At 52.1% G+C, this 23,157-nt stretch overlaps 1 protein-coding gene and 1 long non-coding RNA gene across 2 annotated transcripts in view; one reads left to right on the top strand and one right to left on the bottom strand.

Moving 5' to 3' along the window:
* Positions 1–257: 257 nt before the first annotated feature.
* Positions 258–23,157, top strand: part of GCK (glucokinase) — a 36,656-nt gene continuing 13,756 nt past the window's right edge. The window contains exon 1 of the mRNA XM_086396111.1: positions 258–1,148. Coding sequence (XP_086252237.1) covers positions 1,104–1,148 — 45 coding nt within the window. The 5' untranslated portion in view covers positions 258–1,103. The remainder of the gene's footprint in view (positions 1,149–23,157) is intronic.
* LOC147374000 (uncharacterized) lies at positions 19,897–22,087 on the bottom strand. Its single transcript, XR_015162323.1, has 4 exons — positions 21,868–22,087; positions 21,474–21,616; positions 20,349–20,511; positions 19,897–20,174 (listed from the first exon to the last, which is right to left on the bottom strand). It is a non-coding gene; the product is annotated as an uncharacterized LOC147374000 (long non-coding RNA).

Below are 23,157 nucleotides of genomic sequence, written 5' to 3'. Positions count from 1 at the left end.
AAATTCAGCCTCTAGGAACCATCCAGAAGAATCACATGCATGTGTTGACTCTGGTTAAAAGACCAAGATTTGCAATGGAGAAAAACTGAAACTACCCAGATGACCATCAGTACATAAGTGGCTTAAAAATGTTACAGTGGATCCATTTGGAGAGTTCTCCCTGGCCACTCCTCCTTGCTCCCTCTGCTGGATACTAGTGGAGCTCAGATTTCCAGATGGTAAGCAGGGAAGGCAGTGACCAAGCTTGAGAGTGGTCTGAGCACGTGTGGCCATGCCAGTGGCTAAGCCACCCATCCCCTCTCCTCTGGTTCCCAGACCGCAGGGACTCTCCCCCTTAGAACATGAGTTTGGAAGACCCTCTGAGTCTCCCCTGGTAACTGGACAGGTGGCAAAGTCTACAGCGATAAGGCGATCGGGCTGTCGCTATGGTGATGTCAAGATGGAGGCCTTTTGCCATCAGACCCAGTTTTCTGCATGGCAGCTCTAATGACAGGATGGTCAGCCCTGCAGAGGCCAGAGGGCGTGAGCACAGAGGCCTGCTCCTGGTTGTCATGGCAGCGTGGGCCCTCACAGGAGCACAGAAAGCCCTGGCAGGAGAATTCCCCACTCCACACCTGGTCGGAGCAGGAAGTGTTGGGCGGTGACTGAGCCTCAGGGAAGCAGGTTGGTGTGTGAGAGACGCACAGTCGTCTGCAGCCTCATGACTCAAAGGCTGTCCCCCAGACACCGGAGGAAGGAGGACCTTTTCTGCTGAATCTGTTTAGAGAGCACCACGCCGTCACAGCTCAGCACAGCCAGAAGAGAAAGCTGACCAGCCCTGGGAGCCCAGCAATGGTCCTCCCCCGACCATACCTAGCCTGACAAGGCCTCAGTGGGGAAAGGTCCTGACTATGACCCAGGAGAGAAAGCTGGAGAACAATGAAAAGGAGGAAACTCTGTGATTGAACATCAAGCCAGAAACCAGCCAGAAGGTGGACCATACTCAACCAGATACCTGGGCCAGCCATTACCCTTGGTTAGGAGAAGGCCGGGGATATTTCACCTTGGAAGCCTGTCGAGGAACGCTGAGGGGTCCCAGCTCCTCTGGGCTGGCTGCGGTACAAATGCTGGATGACAGAGCCAGGATGGAGATCTCCAAGAAGGAAAAGGTAGCTCTCTGCCACGTTCAGTTTTCTAGAAGAGTTTCTTCCATGTTCTCGCATTCAGTGGTTTGTTTAACTTGACCAAGTGTTTGTGCCTCCGTAGCTGAGTGTATGCGCAGGCGCTTTAGGGACAATCTGCTGGGAGTGAATTGTGGGGCACTGACTTGGTTGGGCACTCTGAGTCCTCTCCCTGCTGCTCTAGAGTCCAGCCCTGTGACCTGTCACAGGGCTGGACTGCCAGGAGGCCTGGGAAGTGACCCCTGTTGGGTAGAGGGTCTGGGGAATTTAAAACCCCAGCTGGGGAGGGGGGTGGGGGGATGTGGGACCTTAGGGGCAGAACCAACTACCTAGCCACGAGGCAAGACTCAACAGACATCGTGAGAGCTCTCAGATGTCCGTACCTCCCTGCAAGAATCACTTAAGCCTAAGAACCGTTGCTCCTGGTAAGAAGTGGAGAGCAGTTACTTTTTCCAAAACAAAGAAAAATCCAGACATCCTGTGAGCCAGCTCTGTGCCCAAGCAGTGAGGAAAGGATCCAGAACTGGTGACAGGGTGGAGGGGAGCGCCTGCCTGCTCCCCTCAGCCAGGCGGGGCGGGGGAAATGGGGGAGAGGGCCCGGATCCAGTGCCTTTGGCATGGTTTCCCCCTCACATGTCTTTTCTTTTCCTTCTTCTGTGAAATGACGAGGTCAGCATAAACACTGGACTGGTTCTGCTCCTGGCAGAGCTAATGATGTTAGGAGAAAAACAACCAGCCCAGGTCAGGGCGCCCACAAGCTGCAGGCAGCAGGAAGCCCGCATCTGCTGGTCACCGGGGTTCTGGCCGGAGTTTGGATGAGAGATCCTAGGTGGAGGGGCCATGGGGGCCAGCTGGAGAGAAGGGAGATGGGGTCTTCGGCACAAGCAAAGAGTTGGCACGGTGGCAGGGAGAGGTGGGGCCTGTGGCCTGCTGTGGGGAGTCCACCACATCAGACAGGGGCTGGCCCATGCTCCTTTCTTGTTTGTCTTGGGGACACAATGCTCCCCATGGTAAATCCCACATGCGTGGGGTGCTGGTTCGCTCCAGAGCAGTGGGGGGATGTGGGTCACTGACAGCCTTGTCAGGGCCAAGAGGAGAGGGAGGCCCCTCCTCTGGCCCATGCTTTAAGGGGGCACCAGAAACATCAATCATCAAGATAAATATTTTAATGCAAATTCTAAAGAATCAAAAATCAATGCAAAAAATTCTGATGAGCAAAATGCCAAATTTCCAAAGAAAGAGGGCCCAAGTACTGCTGATTTGTTCACTGGTCTCAGGCCTGTGCTGGCTGCCCTTACAGCACCAGTCAGCAGGCTGCCAGGGCCAGACAAGGGAGGCGGGGGCTGTTGGCCATGTGCACACCCCTCCAGTCTGTCCCGGCTGCCCAGAGGGCCCACCTCTTGTCTGGGAGCCGGGAAGCTTCAGCTTGGTTTCAGGGCCATCCTAAGGGTTTGATGTTTTGCTGCCAGGCCCGCCCAGGTCCAGCCCTGCACCCCCGGGAAATGCTATCCCCAACACAAGCCATTTGGCCTGGAGCAGTAAGCAATTTCAAAATTGTCCCCAGCAGGTTGGCTGGGGCTGTATCCGCTGCAGGCTCCCAGAAGGAGAGCGTTCTGGTTGCGTTGGAGGGACCTCAAGTGTGGCTGGTTTTGCTCTTTCTGTTCCCTGGTGCCTCTTGCCTATGCTGACATCTCAGATCACCTGGGGTCTTCCTCTATAATTCGCAGGAGTGTGTGGCCTCAGTACCATTTTCAGTGGCTTCCCCGGGGGCATGGCAGCTTCATACATAGTTCTTCTAGAGCTCCTTGGGAGCAGCCCTGCTCCTGTGATGCCGCTTGCCCTCATCTCCAGCCTGTGGCCTTGGAACCTCAACACCCTGAGTCATTCCCTTGGCATGGAGCTCTATCTTTTTCTCTATAATTTCATCATCTATAGATAGGTTAAAAATATCTTTTTCTTTTTTTAAAAGAATTTTTTGATTTGTATTAGTTCAGGTATACAGCAAAGTGATTCAGATATATATATATAGGCTTCCCTTGTGACTCAGCTGGTAAAGAATCCACCTGCGAAGTGCGAGACCTGGGTTCAATCTCTGGGTTGGGAGGATCCCCTGGAGAAGGGAAAGGCTACCCATTCCAGTATTCTGGCCTGGAGAATTCCTTGGACTGAATATATATATCCTTTTTCATGTTCTTTTCCATTATAGGTTATTATAAGATATTAAATATAGTTTCTGATGCTATACAGTAGATCCTTGTTTTTATTTTTTATATAGTAGTGTGTATCTGTTAATCCCCATTTCCTGATTTACCCCTCCCTCCCTCTCTTTTCCTCTTTGGTAACCATATGTTTGTTTTCTATGCCAGTGAGTCTATTTTTGTTTTGTAAGTTAGTTCATGTGTATTATTTTTTTAGATTCCACATATAAGTGATATCATACGTGATATTTGTCTTTGTTTGATTTACTTCACTTAGTGTGATAGTCTCTAGGTCTATCCTTGTTGCTACAAAGTGGCATTATTTTTAATCGTTTTTATGGCTGAGTAGTATTCCATTGTATATGTACCACATCTTCTTTAGGGCTTCCCAGGTGGCCCAGTGATAAAGAATCTGCCGGCAAACCCAGAAGCCGCAAGAGACTCGGATTTGACCCCTGGGTCAGGAAGATCCCCTGGAGGAGGAAATGGCAACCCACTCCAGTATTCTTGCCAGGATAAGCCCGTGGACAGAGGAGCCTGGCGGGCTACAGTCCAAGGGGTTGCAAAGAGTCGGACACGACTGAGCGAGTGAGCACACACACGCCAGCCACATCTTCTTTACCTGGTCATCTGTCAGTGGACATTTAGGTTGCTATAGAGTTCTATCTCTTGATGGCCACCACTTCTGAGTGGCCTCAGATTGGGTTCTTGGAGCCCTCTTGGAAGTTTCTGGTCTATTCTTTACCCTCTCTCATCTGTGCCCCTCTGCTGGTGGGTAGGAGGGATGGGGGCTCCATAGCCCGTATAGTTGGCTGTGTGTAGTGGATTTGGGGAGCACTTTTCAGGAGAAAAACTGGGGAGGTGACCCTCCAGGTGTTTTAGTCTGCCCAGGGGCCAAAACAAAATACCGTGGACCAGGTGACTTAACCAACAGACATTGCTTCCTCACAGTTCTGAAGACGGAAGTCTGAGATCAGGGTGCCAGCATGGTCAGCTTCTGGGGCAGGCTCACTTCTTGGCTTGCAGACAGCTTCTTTATTGTTGGGTCTTCACACAGTGGAAGGGGGATGCAGAGGTAAGAGAGAGCATGCTGGTTTCTTCCTCTTGTGGGGTCTCCACTCATGACCTCACCTAATTCTGATCATTTCCCAAAGGGCCCACACCCTGATACTATACACTGGGGGTTAGGGCTTTGGCATATGGGTTTGGGGGAACACGATTCAGGCTATAGCCCTGGGGATGGGTGTAGAGCCGGGGAGGGGGCGGACCTTTCTTCATTCAGCCTCCACAGCTGCCCTGGGCACTTTGCTGCTGAAGCAGAAGGCTCAGAGATGGAGTGAGGGTGCATCACTCGGCAGGCACGCTCTCCCAGTTTCCCCGCAGGACTTGTCCCAGCCTATCTGAGCCCCTGCCCCCTGAGCTGGCTGGAGGCCCTACTACTGCCAGATGCTCAGGAGGACACAAAGGTCCAGGTGGCCCCCAAGCAGATGTGTTGCAGAGGGGCCAGCGTGGGGAGGAGCAGATGGCTCCACTGAACAGAGTGGTGATAAGACCCTGAGCATGGGGCGACAGGGTTCTTGTGACCCAGTAAACTGTGGATTCAGCAGTGGGGGCTGGGGCCATGCCTGCCTGCCCTGGGCCCCTCTCAAGCAGGAGCTGCTGGCTCTGAGCATGTGACACGCTGTCCCTGCGGTCCCGCAGCCGGGCTGGGCTGGCAGACTATGAAGCAGAGACTGCTCCAGGAGAGCTGAGCAAGCCGCCTGCATCCCAGGCCCCAGGGTCCAGGTGCCTCCGAAACAGAATTAGAATTCCGAACTTCTCCCTGCTCCAGAGAGGCGTTGTCGTCTGGGGTTTCTGGGGTCGGGAGCAGGCCAAGGGGACCCAGCAGTGAGAGGCAGTATGGACCCGGCGAGGCCCATGCCTGCTTCTGCAAGAGCAGGACCGGAGGGCAGACGGGCTGAGAGAGAGAGGGGAAGAGAGAGGAAGAGAGAGAGAGGCACAGAGTGCTCTCGGCCTCCTCCCTCGGTTTCTGCAGAGCTGCCCTGAAACCACCCTGCAGCAAGAGAGATGAGACTTGTGGTGAAGGGAGGCCCTCCAGGGAAGGTTCTGGAATGCTCCCCCAATCTTATGTCAGAGGGGCAAGCCTGGGCCCTCCCCTCCACCTTCATCTCCCTTCCCTTCTCAGGTAGATACTGATCCTAAGGACAATACAGTTCTGTGTGTGTATGTGTCTGTCTGTCTGTCTCTTCCTCTGTCTCTCTTTCTCTCTGTTTTTCTGTCTCTCTCCTTCTCCTGTCTTTCTGTCTCTTCATCTCTGTGTGTCTCTCTCTGTCTCTTTGTCTCTCTTTCTCTGGCTGGACACACAGTGAAAAGAGGCCCCCTTTTCCTCCCCAAACCCCCTCCCTTCCACACCACCCCCTCAGGTCTGGGTCTGCCTCTGCCCAGGTCCCTCCCAGACTGGAATCCCCTTGGCCCCTCCTCTACACCCCTGCTGTACTCAGGCCGGGGTGTCCCTGGGCCCACACCCTCCTGTCCCAGGCGCCTTCCCTCCTCAGCCTCTGAGGGCCTCTGGGGAAGCTGCTTGGCGTCAGCCAAGGCCCCTGGTGCTCTGACCGCTGCCACCTCTTCTCTTGGGCCATGTATTCTATCCCTTTATTTCTGAAAGAGCAGCCGTTTCCTGGCGACCAGTTTGTGTACAGGCCATCGAGCTATTTGCAGAAGCCTGTTTTATGGGACTAAGTTCCAGTAAGTACACGTGCCTGGTGAGGATCCATTTCTGTTTGCTTACTTCTGCTCAAGGAATCCCTCACTGAAGCCACTCACGCTTCAAATATAGCTACAGCACTAGCTCTAGCCTTCCCTTTTCTTAGTGAGGTTTAAACCCATCTGGCATGTTTCATAAAAAGCAGGGTTTTGATCTGGAAAGAGATGTACCTTCTACCCCAGAAAATGGACCACTTCCCCCTGACTCAGATGATGGCTTTTTTGGGGGGAGAGGGGTGTCTTCTTTTGCTTTTTGGACAAGTGTTCACATTTCCTCTCTTTGGTCTTGGACTCTCCTTTCCAAGAGAGTTGAACTTCTGGTCCAGGCCTCTCCCTGACCCCTGAAAAGGCCAGTCTGGCTCATCCTCCTCCAGCCATCGATGCCAGAGGTCCTGGCTGTCCTCCTGAGGGCTGGGGTGGGCCAGGGTGCTCCAGCTCTGAATCTTCCCACAGGCTCCTTGAGCTGGATGCTGGGGGTCCCACCAGCAGCTGGATTCAGCAGGAACTGCACCAGCCATAAGCTAGGCTGCAGGGAGGTAACTGGGAAGGGGCAGTGGAAGGAGCAGGGCTCCAGAGGCCACGAAGGTTGGAGGGTGTTCCTGGACCAAGAGTGATCCTGCGGGGTAAGGGGGACGAGGGGCCAGGTGTGGGGGCTGGCCATACCAGAGAGCCCACCTTTCAAGGTGGGCGGCTAGCATCCCCTGGACCCCAATTCCTCAGGCCCCCCTGCAGTCGTCCTGCCTTACTCTTGATCCCCAATCCCTTCCCATGCTCCTCATGCATCTTAGTCCACCTCTGCTCTGCTTCCTTGGCTAATACCTGCCCAGGTGGGGGCAGGGGCAGGGGAGGAGTGCTCCAAGTACCACCTCCCTACCACCACCACCCAGTGCTGGGCCCAAGCCACAGTCTCACAGAGGGGAAGGGCCCCAGAGACAGGTCCTTGGTCCAGGTCCCCACCGGCCAGGTCTGCCCGATGCTCAACCACTGGCTGTTCTGGGGGATGGTGCTCAGAGGCTGTCCTGCCCCTAGTGTCACAGAAAGAAGGCTCTGCAGGCAGAGAAGCCCTGTGAGTTGCTGAAGTCAGGGTGATGGAGACCTGGGTTCAGTGAGCGAATTTGTTCTTAGGCAGTGACTTCATGAGCCCAAAGGCAGCTGCTGGCGAGGGCAAAGCCTGCCCGGGCTCTGGAGTCAGCTCCCTCGAGGCCTGGTGAGATCTGGGTGGCTCTGGGCCTCACCTGCCTGGTCCTTAAAATGGATTAATAGCAGCGTGTGCCACATGGGCTGGGTGTGGAGACTTCTGTGAGGTTTGGCCAGAGGGCAATCTGATGGAGACTCGGGGAACCAGGAGCTTTTGAAGTTATGCTGTCTGAGAGCCCTAGGGCTCTGGGTGGAGGAAGCATCCCCACACCCACCCTACTCTATGAAGGAAGGCGCTGCTCACTGCTCCAGCATGGACACTGACTACATTGCCTCCTTGGCTCCCACCCCTCCAAGGGGCCTAGCACAGCCTGCCTGGGGATGTGCAGTCAGGACCACAGCCTTATGTCCGATGAATGCCTGTAGACGCCTGCTGATCATCCAGTTGACCATGCCTAGCACAGCTTGGCAGACCCCTAAGCCCTGGGCAAACCACATAGATGCTGGGGAGTGGTGAGCTAGCTCCCCACGGGCCCCGGTCCTTCATGCAGGGCCTGTGGAGGCCCACTCTGCTGGCCATCCTGCCCAGGGGGGAGCTCTGCTGACCCTCCACAGGAGAGTGGGGACAGGCCTGGGTGGATGTGCTTCCTGCCCATGAAGACCCAGCAGATCCATCCTTCATCCCCAGGGGAGGGGAGGGGTGGGAGGAAATAAAGAACTCCTTTGGTTAGCACTTCCAGAAGAGAAGAACCAGTCTGGGCACCCAGCAGGGAAGGAGGCTGGCTCCACCTCCAAGGACTGCTCCAAGGACTCTGCTCCCAGCCTGTGCCTGGTAGGGCTGTTGGTTCAAACCTGCTCTTCCCTTCCCTAGCAAGGTGGACTTGGTGACTTTGAAATCCCTCCAGACCTCAGTTTCTCCTCTGGTACTATGGCCTGCCAGGGCTGCTGTGGGGGTGTGAGCCCCTAAGTGTGTTCCTCTCAAAGGGATGAGTAGAGGAGCCCCTCATGCTAGGTAACCAAGCGCTGACCTTTCCAGAACAGCTTCCCACTGTGAGTAGAAGGCAGAGAAGTCCCACAAGTAGACAGGCAGGAGGAAGGTGATGCCACACCCTGACACACCCTCTTCCAGAAGATACAGTATCCTCACTCTATGTCCTGGGACATCATTTTCCCATCCACAGGCTCACATGAAACCCATGTCATATACATCAAATATGTGTGTATATGACCCGCATGGCTCCTGGATCTGGCCAAGGTCCCCCTTCCTCCAGAGGTTCCAGGGCAGCATTGTGTCAGCTGATGGGGCTGTGGGCCATGCACACAAGGAAAAACATCAAGGCTGGTGTGCTGGGGGAAAGCACCTGCTTTCTTCCCCTGGCCCTGGCCCGTGTAACCCCCTCAGGCTCACCTGCAGGCAGGCTGTCCCTTGAACATACTATGAAAAAAGCCAATGCATACATTTGTAAAGCAAAAGTCAGTGAGAATGGTGATAGATGTCTTTTAAAATAGCCCACAAGGGGCCCACTACTGTCCGGTGATTTCAGTCCATTACAAAGAAATAGTGGATGTTTCCCTATTCACATACACACACACACACACACAATCACATCATCACTGATAGAAGCAAATCACTTGGAAATTATAATAGTAGTGTGAAAAAAATACCATCAAGCAGGACTCGGGTTTTCCAATGACTGAGCCCGAGTCTGCCCAGGAGGAGCTTATGGAACAGGAGCAGCATTGCAGAGCGGGGTGCCAGCCCCGCCCCCTGTGTCATCCAGCTCCCTCTGTAGGTGTACATTCACTACCTCTGCACCTAAGAGAGGGCACCTGCCTGCAACCTGCTTGACCAGGTCTGTCACAGGCCTACCTCTCATCCCATAGCACAAGCAAATGCTCGTAAGTCACCACGAGACCTCAGGCAAGGAAGGATGTGTCGGGGGAACATGAGAGAGTGGCCGGCACCCTCTCTCTGAGACGCCTGGGTCCAGCGGGGTCCACGTGCCCACACGTGGTGCCTTGGTCTAGCAGGTGCTGGTGGCCGGGTCTGCTCCTTTGTAGTCCAGCCAGTTTATGCTCAAACTGCTCCATGGGATGGGGTGCACCTCTATACCTGTATTTGCCTGTGATGAATCGGGCCCCCTCAGAGGTCGTGCCCAAGGCCACACAGGTGGGAACCTACAGAGCCGAGATATAGCCAGACCTCTGGACTTCCAAGAAAGCCTGGACCCATTCAGTCTGGATGCCAGGCCTCACAGGTTCTCTGCCATGCTCTGGGCCAGTGACCGCCTGCTGCTGTGTACAGTCCTCCTCCGGGGGACTCTGAGGCTTGGCAGTCCTCATAAAGGTGGGCACCAGCCGGGGACACATGTGGTAGGGTGATCCCTTCCCACCCCACAACACTGCTCATCCCTCATAGCATGTCTGGGAAGCACAATTGCTCAGATTTATATTTATTAATGAGGACACTTTTATGCATTTAGTAGTTGCTAAAAAGGATTCCTAGGTGGTGCAGTGGTAAAGAATCCGTCTGCCAGTGCAGGAGACGTAAGAGATGTGGGTTCAGTCACTGGGTCAGGAAGAACCCCTGCGGTGGAAAATGGCAACCCACTCTACTATTCTTGCCTGGAGAATCCCATGGACAGAGGAGCCTGATAGGCTACAGTCCATGGGGTTGCAAAAAGTCATACACGACTGAGCACATATTCACATAGTTGAGATAAAAATATAAATGCTGGTCCCTCTCTGCATGGGTTTCTTATAGCTTCTGTAAGAAATGATCACAAGTAGTGGCTTAAAACAAAGCAAATTTATCAACTGATGATTCTGGAGGTCAGAGTCTGAAATGGGTCTTCTGGACTGAAAACAATGTGTCAGCAGAGCCAGTTCCTCTGCGGGTTCTAGAGGAGAGTCCATGTTCTTGGCCTTTCTGGCTTCTGAGTCCATGTGCATTCCTTGGCTCATGGCCCCTTCTTCCATCTTCAAAGCTGGCAGCTGCTCCCTCCAGCCTCTTAATCTGTCGTTACATCTTCTCTGACATTCCTGCCTACCACTTACAAGGATGCTTATGATGTTATTGGGCCCATGAAATAATCCAGGACCATTTCCCCATCTCAGGGTTCTTAAACACCTGCCACCTCCCTTTTGCCATGTAAGATCACGTTTCACAGATTCCAAGGACTAGAATGTCTTGGGGGCTGTGGCTCTGCCTCCCACGCTGCCCCACCCCCACCTCAGTGATGTGCACAGCCCTGCCTGCCTGTCTTATACTTTGGCTCACTGGCTTCGAGGACTTTTTCTTTTCAGCTGTACATCACCTCCCCCATCCCAACACACACACACACACACACACACACACTTTTAATCAAATTCTGACACTTTTAGTCAAAATAAAATAGACCACACAGAGCTATTTCCCCTCATGGGCAACCCTGAGGAGGGCAAAGGAGGAGGCTTCCCAAACCCATACCCATTCAAGGTCACAGCCTGCATTTTCCTTGCATTTGAGAATTGGTACCAGTGTCCGCATGGCCCACTGGAGGGCAGGAGGGGCCAGGCTAGGGGAGGGGCTAGGGGTGTACTAACAGTGGAAGGAAGGGACTGAGGACCAGGAAGTGTGGCTTGTGGGCATCTTAGAGAGTTTGGGATGAGGTATAAGTCCTGGCCTTCCTTTCCATTCCTTTCCAGGTGGGTTGGCCAGGAAGGCTGGCAAGAAGGGATACTGCATAGGGACCTGTGGAGGAAGCCAGCCCAGACAGGATGTGTCTGTGAGGGCTTGGAGGCAGGAAGGACATCCAGGAGGGGACATGTTGGGTGACAGGAAAGAATCCTAGTGCTGGAGAGAATCCTTTTCCTAGGGGAGAGGTACTTGGACTTGACACTTCCTGTCTGTGAGGATGAAAGGACAGCAACCCAGGAGCTGACTGCTTTTCTCCTTGTGCACAGCCATGTGTTCTGCTTGTGTCTGAAGGTGGCTCTCAAGGTGTCAGCCTTCTCTCTAATGCAGGCGCAACTCCACACATCACTGTCCAGGGGAAATGCAGTGTTTTCTAGTAGCCATGTTACAAAAGTAAAAAGAAATAGGTAGATTAATTATCATAAAGCTTTATTTAACCCACTATAAACAGAATATTAAGGGCTTCCCTGGTGGTTCAGATGGTAAAGAATCTGCCTGCAATGCAGGATACCTGGGTTTGATCCCTGGGTTGGGAGGATCCCCTGGAGAAGGAAATGGCTACCCACCGCAGTATTCTTGCCTGGAGAATTCCATGGACAGAGGAGCTTTGTGGGCTACAGTCCATGGGTTTGCAAAGAGTCAGACACAACTGAGAGACTAACACACAGAAACAGAATATTCTTGGGACTTCCCTGGCGGTCCAGTGGTTAGGACTCCACTACAGTATTGAGGCTCAGGTTCGATCTGTAGTCAGGGAACTAAGGTCATGCAGGATCCATGCTGTGCAGCATGGTCAAAAAACAAAACAAAACAAAACAGAACCAAACAAAAATCCAGAACATTATCGGTGAAACAAGCAAGCCACATAAAAATTGTTAATGAAATATTTTACACGCTGCGGTTTGTATTGCCTTTCAAAGCCATGTGTATTTTCCACGTACAGCTTCTCCCAATTTGGACTTGCCATGTGTCAAGTGACAAAAAGCCACATGTAGTCAGTGACTACCACCCTGAACAGTGCAGTTCACAGCTACTCTGATAGGTGATTGTCCAGGGGTTCGTCAGGCTCTCTGGCCATAAGCAATGCATATTCAATGGAAGCAGGGGAAGCAAAGAAGGGATGGACTGGCTGACGGGACCAAGTTCCATGTGCTGAGGGGAGCAGAGGGGAGAGGAGCAGGATCTGAGGTCCAACTGTGGCCGAGGGTCCTCTGTCCACTTCTGTCTGGGGCTGGTGTCACTTTCCCCTCCGGACGATGTGCGTTTTCCACTGGGCGGGGATGCAGCCACAGAAACTCCAGGCTCACAGCCTTACAGTGTTGCATTCAGAGCGAAAGGAGAACTCTTCTCCGTGAGTTCTGCTACACATGATTCCCAGGAAGGACTCAGGGCTCTGCTCGGGCAGCGCACCCACTGTATTTCCAAAGGCGCTGGCTCCCTAAGGCACTAGAGTCAGCTGCCTTCTGGAGTCAGAGAGCTGGTGTGGGCACACAGGACAAGGGTCCTGTTCTGGGCGTGCCCTCGGGCCCTCGTCCATGCCTGTCCTTACTGCAGTGTGGTCTCCAGGCCGCCCAGCTCCCCTTATCAAGCCCCTCACCGGCGTTCTCTTGGCTTTGGCCCAAGACCACCTGTCTGTCTTGCAAAGTACATCATTGTGTGTGTTCTCCTGTGGCCAACTGGCCCCCAGCAGCCTTTCTGCTCTCCTGTCCTCCCCCCTCCACCTGCCTCTGCTGGCTGTCCCACTCCAGGTTCTCGCCTTGCGAGTCAGTTCACTTTCCCTACTGCATCCAGAGTGAGCCATATCAGTGCAATTCCGGGTGGACTTCCCCTGCACAGAGCCTCCCATATCAGCGCAGAGCCAGACCCTCAGAAGACATCCCAGTTGTAACCTTGCAGCCTGAAATCTGCAGCCATACTCTGGCTGCCCTAGACCTGTACCCAGCCCAGCTCCTGGGACTTGGCTCTTGTAGGTGTCCTGCCTGGCTACTGGCCCCAGGAGCAGGGCTGACAAGGTTGCAGTCATAACCTTAAATTCTGTGGGGCTCTTCCTGTATCTCTTGTGCAAGCATCCCTCCTCTGAAAAAGGACCCCTGGGCCCACAAAACCTAAGGTTGCAGGTACAGAAAGAATGAATCCCCTCACATCAGTCATGAGGAATGATGAAGAGCCCCTGGTTCCCAGACCATGTATCTTCCCTTTTAGGGACACAGCATCAGCCAGTGGCTGTTAGAGTGGACTCACACCCTGGAGGACACCAGTCCCTTTCACGGCGGGGTGAGCATCTTCAAGCTGACAGCTCAGCTGTGCCTTCAGGAGGTTGTTTGACTGCTCTATCAGGGGGGCAGCTGCTAGGTGGGAGGACTCGTGTGTCCTGATCGTGTGCTCACTGCCAAGCCTCCTTTGCCAAGAAGCAGGTCCTTCCTCTGCGGTCATGTTGTGGGGGATCTGGGATCAGTAGATTCGAGGTTCCTTGGTTGGTGGCACTGGCTGAGACACTGAAGGTGGGAAAGGCAGACGTGTGCCTGGAAGAGCAGATGAATGGCTGCCCCTTCTAGAGTGGAGCGGTTCTGTGTGATCAACTTGGACCAGGTTGTGGCTGGTTGGTACCCTGGAGGAACAGTATCACCCCCAGAGGTTTAAGGTTGGTCTCTGACACTGGCAGGTCATACATTTGACAACGGCAAAAGCTAGGCTGGCCCTGGCAAGACGGAGCCTACGCTTTGGGGTATTTGGTGTCTACAGCTTCCACATCCGCCGCCATGGTTAATGGTTTGTGAGGGCATCGTGTTAACGCTGAGAAGCTACCAACGTGAAGCTACCGGCCAGCCCACCGCGTGCTTGTTCAGTGCCTTTTCTCTAGCAGGTGGTTTCTCATAGGCAGGAACTCTGCCGACTTGTTCTCGGGCAGCTTGATTTCTCTACACTCCTCCTCCCCGCCCCATTCCTGTTCCCAGTCCTCTAATCTCGCTCCTTCCAGCTAAGCTCTTCCCTCTTGTCCATGGTCTATGGGTACCTTTTCCATGGTCTATGCCATTTCTCTCTCTTCACAAGGGGAGTCACTGGGTGCCTGCCCCAAACTCTGACTCTTGAGAGCCTTTCTCCCCATTTCTGTCTTCCACGGCCACCCTTGAGTGGGACTGCTGCCTGGCAAATGCCCGTTTCCAGCTTGCACCAACGGGCCAAGCTGACCTATCTGTGGACCAAGTGGGTGGGTTTTGACCCCTCTGGCAGCCAGACAGAGGGAAGGCCATCTGTGTGAGCTGAGGGGGGCACAGGGGCATTCATGAGGAGTGGTAGTGACAGGAGGTGGGTCTGAGCCTCCTGCCCCTGCTTGAGCCTGATTGCAGATGCCCTCCTTCGGTCTTATGATGGATGGCTGTGGTGTCTGCCCGATCTGATGACTTAGCAGCTCTGACATCACCCAGCTCAGGATGGGCAGTTCTGGCCACACGATCAGTCACTCAGTGTCCCGTGGTTAGATGTTCTGTCTATCGGGGCCCAGTGACAGACCAGGAGCTGCCTTTCAAGTGGTATTTGGTTCTTTGCTGCAGGTGGTGGGCCCTTGGTCCAGAGCTTGGGGTCCAGTCTGTGACACTCCTTTGGGGATTTATTATACTCCACACAGTGTAACACCTCAAGTATCACAGCTGCCAGGTCACATGGCCTAAGAGTCAGGGCTGACTGTGGCCGACTGGCTGCAGAGCACTTTCTTTCTCTGGCTCCACTTAACCTATCAGTCTTCTGTTTCATCCAATGAATAGGTTGGAACAGTATCGCCAAGTGCAGAATACGCTGTTTCCAAAATCTGAAGAGGCTTATTAAGCACTACACACCTTTCTTAGAGATAAGAGAAACAAGGCACGATTGTTTGTTACTCACTTTAAAGCAATTGTCCCTGGCATGTCCCAGACCACTGGGCCCATGCAAATTTCACGGAGGTGGCAGCCCCTGAGGCTTTTCGAAATGTGCCTCACCATGAGGCATCCATGATACTTGCCTCTTGTGTCCAACTAGCATGATGTCGTCAATGTGGTGAGCTGATATAATGTTCTGGTCTGTGTAGACCAGATGGTTTAGGTCTCTTGGAACCATACTGTGACGAAGAGCAGGAGAATTCACAGGGTGAGGCCGGGTGTATGCGGGACGTGGTAAGACAAGGATGGAGGCAGATTCACATTTAGCAGAAGTCAAGCCACAGTCTAATCCCATGGGGAGCTCTGGGGCATGAATGGCCTCGTGTGTGAGTCCTCTCTCCTGAGGCCAGGTAGCCTTTGCCCTTCTATACTGGGCAGTCATTGGTTTGGGGCCCTGGTAGGAGGGTAGGGCCTGGCAGATTCAGCAAATAAAAATTTAGCAAATGAAAAAAAAATGCCCAGTTATATTTGAATTTCAGATAAACAGCAAATAAAATTTTAATATGTGTCCCAAATATTGCACGACATACTGTATTTTCTCCACCAACCCTGGAGGCACATAACCTCCCAGGTATTTCTGGGCAGGATGACTTATTAGATTGAAGGCGAGTCTTAGGAGAAGGACCCAGCTGTGAGCTATTGGCAGCCAGCTGGAGCAGGTGGGGGCAGGCACAGCACCTGTACAAGGGGATCATGGCAGCCTCCAACATCTACAGTGTGATAGGCTGTGACATGAACAGAATTGCTGTGTACTCCATACAATTACAGCCACCACTGAGCTATTTAAGAGTTAAATAATTAGGTAATTGGTGTCTTGAATGTTTCATATTATGCAAAAGTCACTGGTGGGTTGTTATATATGAAGAGAGTTTTAGTGATATCTGGGTAATTGGATGGAGTTTTTGGATGGGCAAACATTTGCCTTTCATTTAAAACAAGGAATGTAGGCTCTTGCCATTGTAAATTAGTTCTCTAAGATGTTTTCAAAGTGACTACAAAGCTCATGAGTATAGTTCAACCATGCAGGGAATCCATGTGGGGAGCAGCAGCAGACCTAGCTTGACCAGTGGCATCGTTAGACCTGGCGAAAGTCAGAGGGTGGGACAGAGCCCCGACTCCATCTGCAGGCGGTAGGGCCCGAGTGATAGGAGAACGTGTGGCAGAGCCCCTCATGCTGTGGTCACACAGTCCCTGCCAGAACCACAGCCTCTGCGAGGTCGCCTAGCTATGTCAGGGGACCAGGTGCTAGGGAGGCTGGGTGTGGTGGCTGGAGCCCATCTATGCTCACTTCCTTCACTCAGGTCTTCTCCCCTGGAGAGCCAGTTGTTACACATTTTCCAGCTGGGTTTCCATAACCTTGAACGGAGTGAAGTCCAGTTCCCGCCTCACCTCCTGTGGTCTTTCCTGAGCCACTCTGTTGATGGTGATTACCAGCATGTGCCCCACTGTCCCTTGCTTCCCCCTCTTTGGGCTTGCTCACATGAAGAAAAGCAGAATAACTTGTTAGTCCTCATGTGGCAATTATGGTCCATTAGGCTGTACCACACACCCAGCTAACACTGAATTCATTGATAGGCTCATTATCTCACATAAAAAATAGTCCAGAGGTGGCTCCCACCCCCGTACAATGACACCCTGATGTCAGACTCTGGGTCAACCCCGCAGGTTGTCTTGTCCTCCCCCTCATGGCTGTATGGGGGGTACCAACAGATCCAGTGATGCTCCAAATGCAAGAGATGTGGGGCTTCCCTGCCACATGTTCCCTAGCTGCCTCCCTCCTGTTGTCTCCAGAAGAGGAAGAGGGTGAGGCCAGGCAGGTCCAACCCCCAGTACTGGGAGTGTTGCCACAAATGGAGGCTCTTTGAGTAAGAATGAAGGGGAACCAGCTGCGGGTGGCAAGGGGTGAGGGTGTTTGCCTCCACCCCTAACAGCACACAAGACCAGAGCACTGCCCAGGAGCAGGCCACCCACCTGACCAGGGCCAAGGCTCAGGACTTTTTATAGGCACAGAAACTGAAATTTTGAATGAATCACTTATCTGAGATCAGGTAGGTAGCAAGTGTCCACCAGCTCCCTCTTCCTGTTCCAAGTGCCACGAGGGAGCTGGAACAAGGACTTCCAGGGTCATGGTTCCTACAAGGGAGAGACCACTGCCCAGGGAGGCTTGAGGATGAGGCAGCTCTCTCCAGGGGCCCCTGTCTCTTTCCATCTGTAATTGAGACCCCTGACTCTTCTACTTCATCTGTTACTCTTCTTTTTTTAATGTTGATATAAAATACATGCAATGAAATTCACCTTTTTAATCAAGTTTACTGTTTTGTTTTTATAGGTATAATTTTAAAATATTTATTTATTCATTTGGCTGTACCAGGTCTTAGTTGTGGGATTTTCTTAAAAATTTTTTTAATTTGTGTATTTTTGACTGTGCTGGGTCTTCAGTGGGCTTCCCTGGTGGCTCAGATGGTAAAGAATCTTCCTGCAAAGCAGGAGACCCAGGTTCAATCCCTGGGTCGAGAAGATCTCCTGGAGAAGGGAATGGCAAACCACTCCAGTATTCTTGCCTGGAGAATCCCTGGACGGAGGAGCCTGGTGGGCTACAGTCCATGGGGTCTTCACTGCTGGGAGAGTGTTTTCTCTAGTTGTGGCAAGCAGGGGCCACTCTCTCGTTGCAGTGCTACGGGCTTCTCGTTGCAGTGGCTTCTCTTGTTGCAGAGCACAGGCTCTAGAACGCTCAGGCTTCAGTAGTTGCAGCACGTGGGCTCAGTAGCTGCTGCTCATGGACTCTAGGGCACAGGCTCAGTAGTTGCTGCTCACAGGCTCAGCGGCCCCACAACATGAGGGATCCTCCCGGACCAGGGATTGAACCCATGTCTCCTGCATTGGCAGGTGGACTCTTAACCACTGGACCACCAGAGGAGTCCCAGTTGTGGGATTTTCAATCTTCAGTTGTGGCATGTGGAATCTAGTTCCCTAAACAGAGATCAAACCTGGGCCCTCTGCATTGGGAGCATGGAGTCTTAGCCACTGGACCACCAGGGAAATCCCTCAAGTTTGCTATTGGTTTTGTTTTTTTTTTTTAATTTTTAATTGAAGGATAATTGCTTTACAGAATTTTGTGGTTTTCTGTCATAGATCAATAAGAATCAGCCATAGGTACAGCCATATTTGCGTGTTTTCTATACAATTTGTTTCTACTTTTATCATTATTGATTCCTTTATTCTTAGGTTTACTTTATATTCTGTTTGTTGGTTTTTTTTTAATACCTTTAGAGGAATGCTTTGCTCGTTGATTTTTCATTTATTTTTTTTAAGTGAATTAAGGGTTCCTTTGAGTTTTGCTTTAGCTATTTTTTTAAATATAAATTTATTTATTTTAATTGGAGGCTAATTACTTTACAATATTGTATTGATTTTGCCATACATCAACATGAATCCACCATGGTGCTTTAGCTATTATCCGTACTTTTTACATTTGGTATACTCATGGTTATATATTTATAAAGGGGGGTGTGACCCAACTCAGATTTCCTCTTTAGCCCAAATGCCATTTACAACAGCCTAATTTCCTTTGTGTACCCTTTGAGTGCATTATTTCAAGTCACTATAAATATATGTATTTCTCCAAACGCCTCTGACTTTGTTCTGCTGGCCCCTCAATCTAGAATGTGCTTCTCTGCTGGCCATTTCCTACTCATACATCAAGGGCTGCAGGAAGAGGTCCTGAAAAACCCTGTTCTCCAGAGAACCCTCCCAGTCTCTCTCATGTTCCCTCAAGACTCTGCAGCTCTGCCAGTATCAGTTAGCATCTGCTATTTGCTTGTCTCTCCTGCCAGAGTGTAAGGTCCTTGAGAACTAAAAACTAGTCATTTTCATAACCTCAGACAAATTAGACGTTCAATAAATCTTAAATAAATGTGTGATTCAATCCCTTCCGAAGCTCTGTTCGGGTCATTGGTGCTTTCATTCTGAGTGTTAATTAGGGCAGGTTTAATTGCTGTAACCAATACCAAACAGGACATGGATCTACAGAGCAGAATTGTGTTTGCTCCCATGTTACCCCAGCATTATCCTGCCTCCTTTGGGTCCTGAACGATCCTGCAGCTGGCTGATGTGCAGGACACACCCTGTTCCTCATCCACTCTCTGCCCCCATCCCTCCTGTGGCCCCAGCCTTTAGGTTTCACCCCAACATCTGGCCCCAGGCCTCCAGGTCCACCTGCTGTCAGAGGCAAGCTCTGTGCTGGACAGACCTCTGTGGTCGCTGCGGCTCCCCCCGCCCCATCACCCCCTCACTCCTCCCCACCTCCCCTGGCTGAAGCTGAGGTCTCTGAACATCTCCATCATGGAAGCAGCTCCAGAGCTACTTCCGGACTCCCAGCATGTGCTTGACCCTGGAGGGACCCTCCCCATCTAGTCAGACTAATCTTCCAGCACACCCGGAGTCAGACTGAGCTGGGGGTGAATCCTGGCTAAGTCACTGATGGCTGCTGTGTATCAGAAATCCCTTCACTCCCAGGGGCCCCAGCGTCCCCACATTTAAAATGACTGCCCTGAACTTGGCGGCCAGTTGTGATCCACGTAAGCATCTAGCACAGCAGCCGGCCTGCGGAAGGCACTGGGTACTCCCCAGTGGTGTTTACTGGGGCCCCAGCCCACTCTGCTGTCTCTTGGCTCATCTCCCCCTTTCTCTGTCCCTGACACGGCCACACTACCTGATACCCTCTCATCACCAGGCCCCTGGACTGCCCTTACACAAGGGCGCAGCCAGCCTCCATCGACCGTGCTGTGAGCGAACACTTGCAACACCATACTGACCTTCAGGCCCTGTTGTACCAGGTCAGGGAGTACCCACGCTGTTGCCCAGCTGGTGTGGAGGGCTGGCAGGCCAGTGGGGAAGGGGCTTGCAGGCGGGATTCTCCAGCTTCCAGCCTCACTTTCTTTCCCATGGAATATGGAGTCTGGTAATTTGACCCATTTAACTTTGAGCCTCCATCCTTCAGAGGCTGGGCCTCAGAGCCTCTGTGCAAAGATAGCAGATAAGGCCCAACCTTTTTGTTTTTAACTTGATTTTTAAATACTACTTTATTTGTACAACTCCATTGCAGAAAACACAGGACATATAGATAAGCAAAGAGGAAAATAAAGTCACTCATATTTCCATGATCATGATAACTACTATTACTATTTTTCTATATTTCCTCCCATGTGTATATCACATATACTTATATATGACAGGGTCTTCCCTGATGATCCAGTGGTTAAGCCTCCAAGCCTCCACTGCAGGAGGCACAGATTCAATCCCTGGCTGGGGAATTAGGATCCGCATGCTGTGTGATGTGGCCAAAAAAAAGAGAGAGATTTATATATATATATATATATATATATATATGAGAAAAATGGATTGTGTTATATTTTTAAACTGTTTCTCCTCTGTATTTGTCATCTATTCCTATGTAAAAAATTACCTCAACACTTGGTGGCTTGAAACAACAAAACTTTACCTCACTCCATTTCTGTGGGCCAGGAATCCAGGAGTGGCTCAGCTGGGAGGTTCTGGCTCAGCATGTCTCCTGAGGTTGCAGTCAGGATGTTGCCTGGGGCTGCATCATCTGAAGGCTCAACTGGGGCTGTTGGATCTGCTCCCAAGGTGGTTCACTCACCTGCCTGGCAAGTTGGAGATGCCCATTAGCAGGTGGCCTCAGTTTTTCTCAGTAGAAAAACTATCTACCTCCTGATAGAACCTGAGTGTCCTCATGACCTGGTGCTGGCTTCCCATAGAGTGAAGAAACCAATAGAGAAAAGCAGAAGCTTCATTGTCTTTGATGGCCTAGCCTCACATTTCACAGTCCATCATTTCTGCAATAGCTTTTTAGTTACATAGGCTAGACCTATTCAGCACGGGTGGAGCCTACACAGCGGCTTGAATGCCAGATGTGAGGCTCATTGGAGGAGCTTTCAGAGGGTAGCCACCGTGTTCTCTCTTAAAAAAAAAAAATTATTTATTTGGCCTTGCTGGGTCTTAGCTGGGGCATATAGGATCCTTGATCTTCACTGTGGCATTAGGACTCTTAGCTGTGGCATATGGGATCTAGTTCACTGGCGAGGGATCAAACCCAGGCCCCCCGCATTGGGAGCATGGCGTCTTAGCCACTGGACCACCAGGGGAGTCCCACATTCTCTTTAAACAAAATGTCATTAACATCTTTCCATGCCAACAGAGGCAGATCGATCTTATCATTTTGCATATAAATGTAGCATAGGTTATTTAACCACTTTCCTAAAGTTGGATGTGTGGATTATGTCTCATTTTATAAAGAGTAACCTGGAATATCCATCACTGAATTTGCTAGATTATTTCCTAGAGATAAATTAAAAAGAAAATTAAACCATGCCTATCAATCAGCTCCTTGAGCAACCAAAGGATGAGGACACTGACTAGGACATAGAAGTCCTTCAGCTCCTTCTCTCTAATAGCCCACATCTCTCTCTCCCATCAAGTCAGGAGCTCACTATCTGCTGAGACATCCTGGCCCATTGCTGGGTAGCTCTGTTGTTTTTATTTTTGAGAAAGTCTAAGCAGAGACCACATTCATCCAACATCCTAGGACAACCCTTGTGATACTGACCACTCTGTGTCCTGGGCATCCCTCGGAGCGATTATCTTTGATGTCCTTCCTCTCCTGGCCTCTCTTCCCTGGACAGGTCTGTCACTTGCTACAATGACTCTTGACTCCAGCACAGTGCTGACCCTCTGGTGTCACTCCCTCACCTGAAAGGGAAACGACGAGACAGGGCACACCTCCTGTGGTGGGAGCACAGGAGAGCTGGCTGAGGCATGAGAGTCTGGCTCTGGAGGATTAACTAGTGTGGCCAAGTGGGGGTGTTGGACTCCTTCCTTCCTGCCCTCACAGGTGCAAGGAGGAGGCCCGGGAAAGGGGTCTGGGGAAGGATGCTCACTGGTCAAATTGAAAGCCAGAGAGGGCCCCGGAAGTCCAGCAAACCAGAAAGGGACCCACTGACCTCTGCCCTGCCCTGTCCTCTCCAGCCTCCCAGAGGACAGGTCTGGGGGATTCTGATCCTCCTCTCAGGTGCTGTGAGCCTGGACCAATAGAAGGGCAGCTGCTCCTTGGTCTGGCCAGTCCAGAAGGCCAGTGTGGGGACTCCAAACCCAGGGATGAGTCCTGCCCGCTCTGTGAAGACAGAGGCACAGAGCCAGGGTCTGGTGGGACAGTGATCTGTCACATGTGGGTCTGGTGAAGCCCTTTTTGCTCTATTTTGGGAAAGAGATCAATCATGTCAAGAGCTTCCTTGGGGATGACCACACTGGCCATTGGCTGGAGAGCCTGGCATTCTATCCAGCCACCCGGCCCACTGTGAGCTCTTGCTAATTTTAGCAGTGCTTGGCAGCTGCAGGCAGGTCCCACTAGACAAGTTCACTCCCGGGCAGGGAGCTGGGAGTGGGGAGGAGGGATGGTTCTCAAAGCAAGCACTGGCCTGGACTTTGCAGACCCCAAACCAAAGAATGACCTTCCCCACCTTTTGAGGCAGGTTTTGATGATTTACAGTTGAAGACCTTTGATGAAAACAAGCATTTTCTACTTGGTCAGGGAGGAGGGGGCATGGCCCTGAGGTAAGGGTGGGGCCAGTCATCAGAGTGGTGCCCTGCCTCCATCTACTCCCCCACACTTGGCCCACCCCTCCCCTTCCCACCTCCTGGCCCCACCCCCAGCCCCCAACAACCATCAACCCTCACCCCCAGCCCCTACCCCTGCCCCAGCCCAGGCCTGAGCCTGGCTCTCAATGACCCAAATGATGTCTTAGGCACACCCCCAACCCCTCATTCAACCCACCAGCCTGATTGGGCAAATGGCAGGGCTTTGAGGGCTCAGGAGAGGAGCCGAGAGTCTCAGGAGGTCTCTCACCCTCTGCACCCCAGTTTCACAAGGAGTCTTCCTTGCTCAGGTCCTCAGGCCAGGCCTCCCTGCCACCAGCCTGCCTCTCCCCTCCCAACTGCAGTAAAGACCTCAGGGGAAAATTGGCCAGGGGTCCCCGTGGTTCAAGACCAAGACCAGGTTCAGGTTCTTCATCTGGCACAGGGTCAGGCCCTCAGCAGCCCCTTCCAGCCTGCCAGCTCTTCGATGTGCTTTCCTGACCTGGAAAGCGTGAAGACTGTCCACCCTGGACTTCCAAGGACTGAAGGGGACATAGACTGGTTCTGCTCCCTCTCCAGAAACTCTGGGCAACAAATCTCCACCCCGGGCTGCAGGCATGGGCCACCACTCCATAGCCCTTGTCACTCCTGACCCCACG

This window comes from Bos grunniens, chromosome 4 (genome assembly GCF_055505025.1).
Source record: "Bos grunniens cultivar Pamir isolate PY7600 chromosome 4, Bosgru_T2T1.0, whole genome shotgun sequence".
Taxonomy (NCBI): Eukaryota; Metazoa; Chordata; class Mammalia; order Artiodactyla; family Bovidae; genus Bos; species Bos grunniens.
Note: the sequence above shows the minus strand (reverse complement) of the source record. Positions and strands in the feature narration are given on the sequence as shown.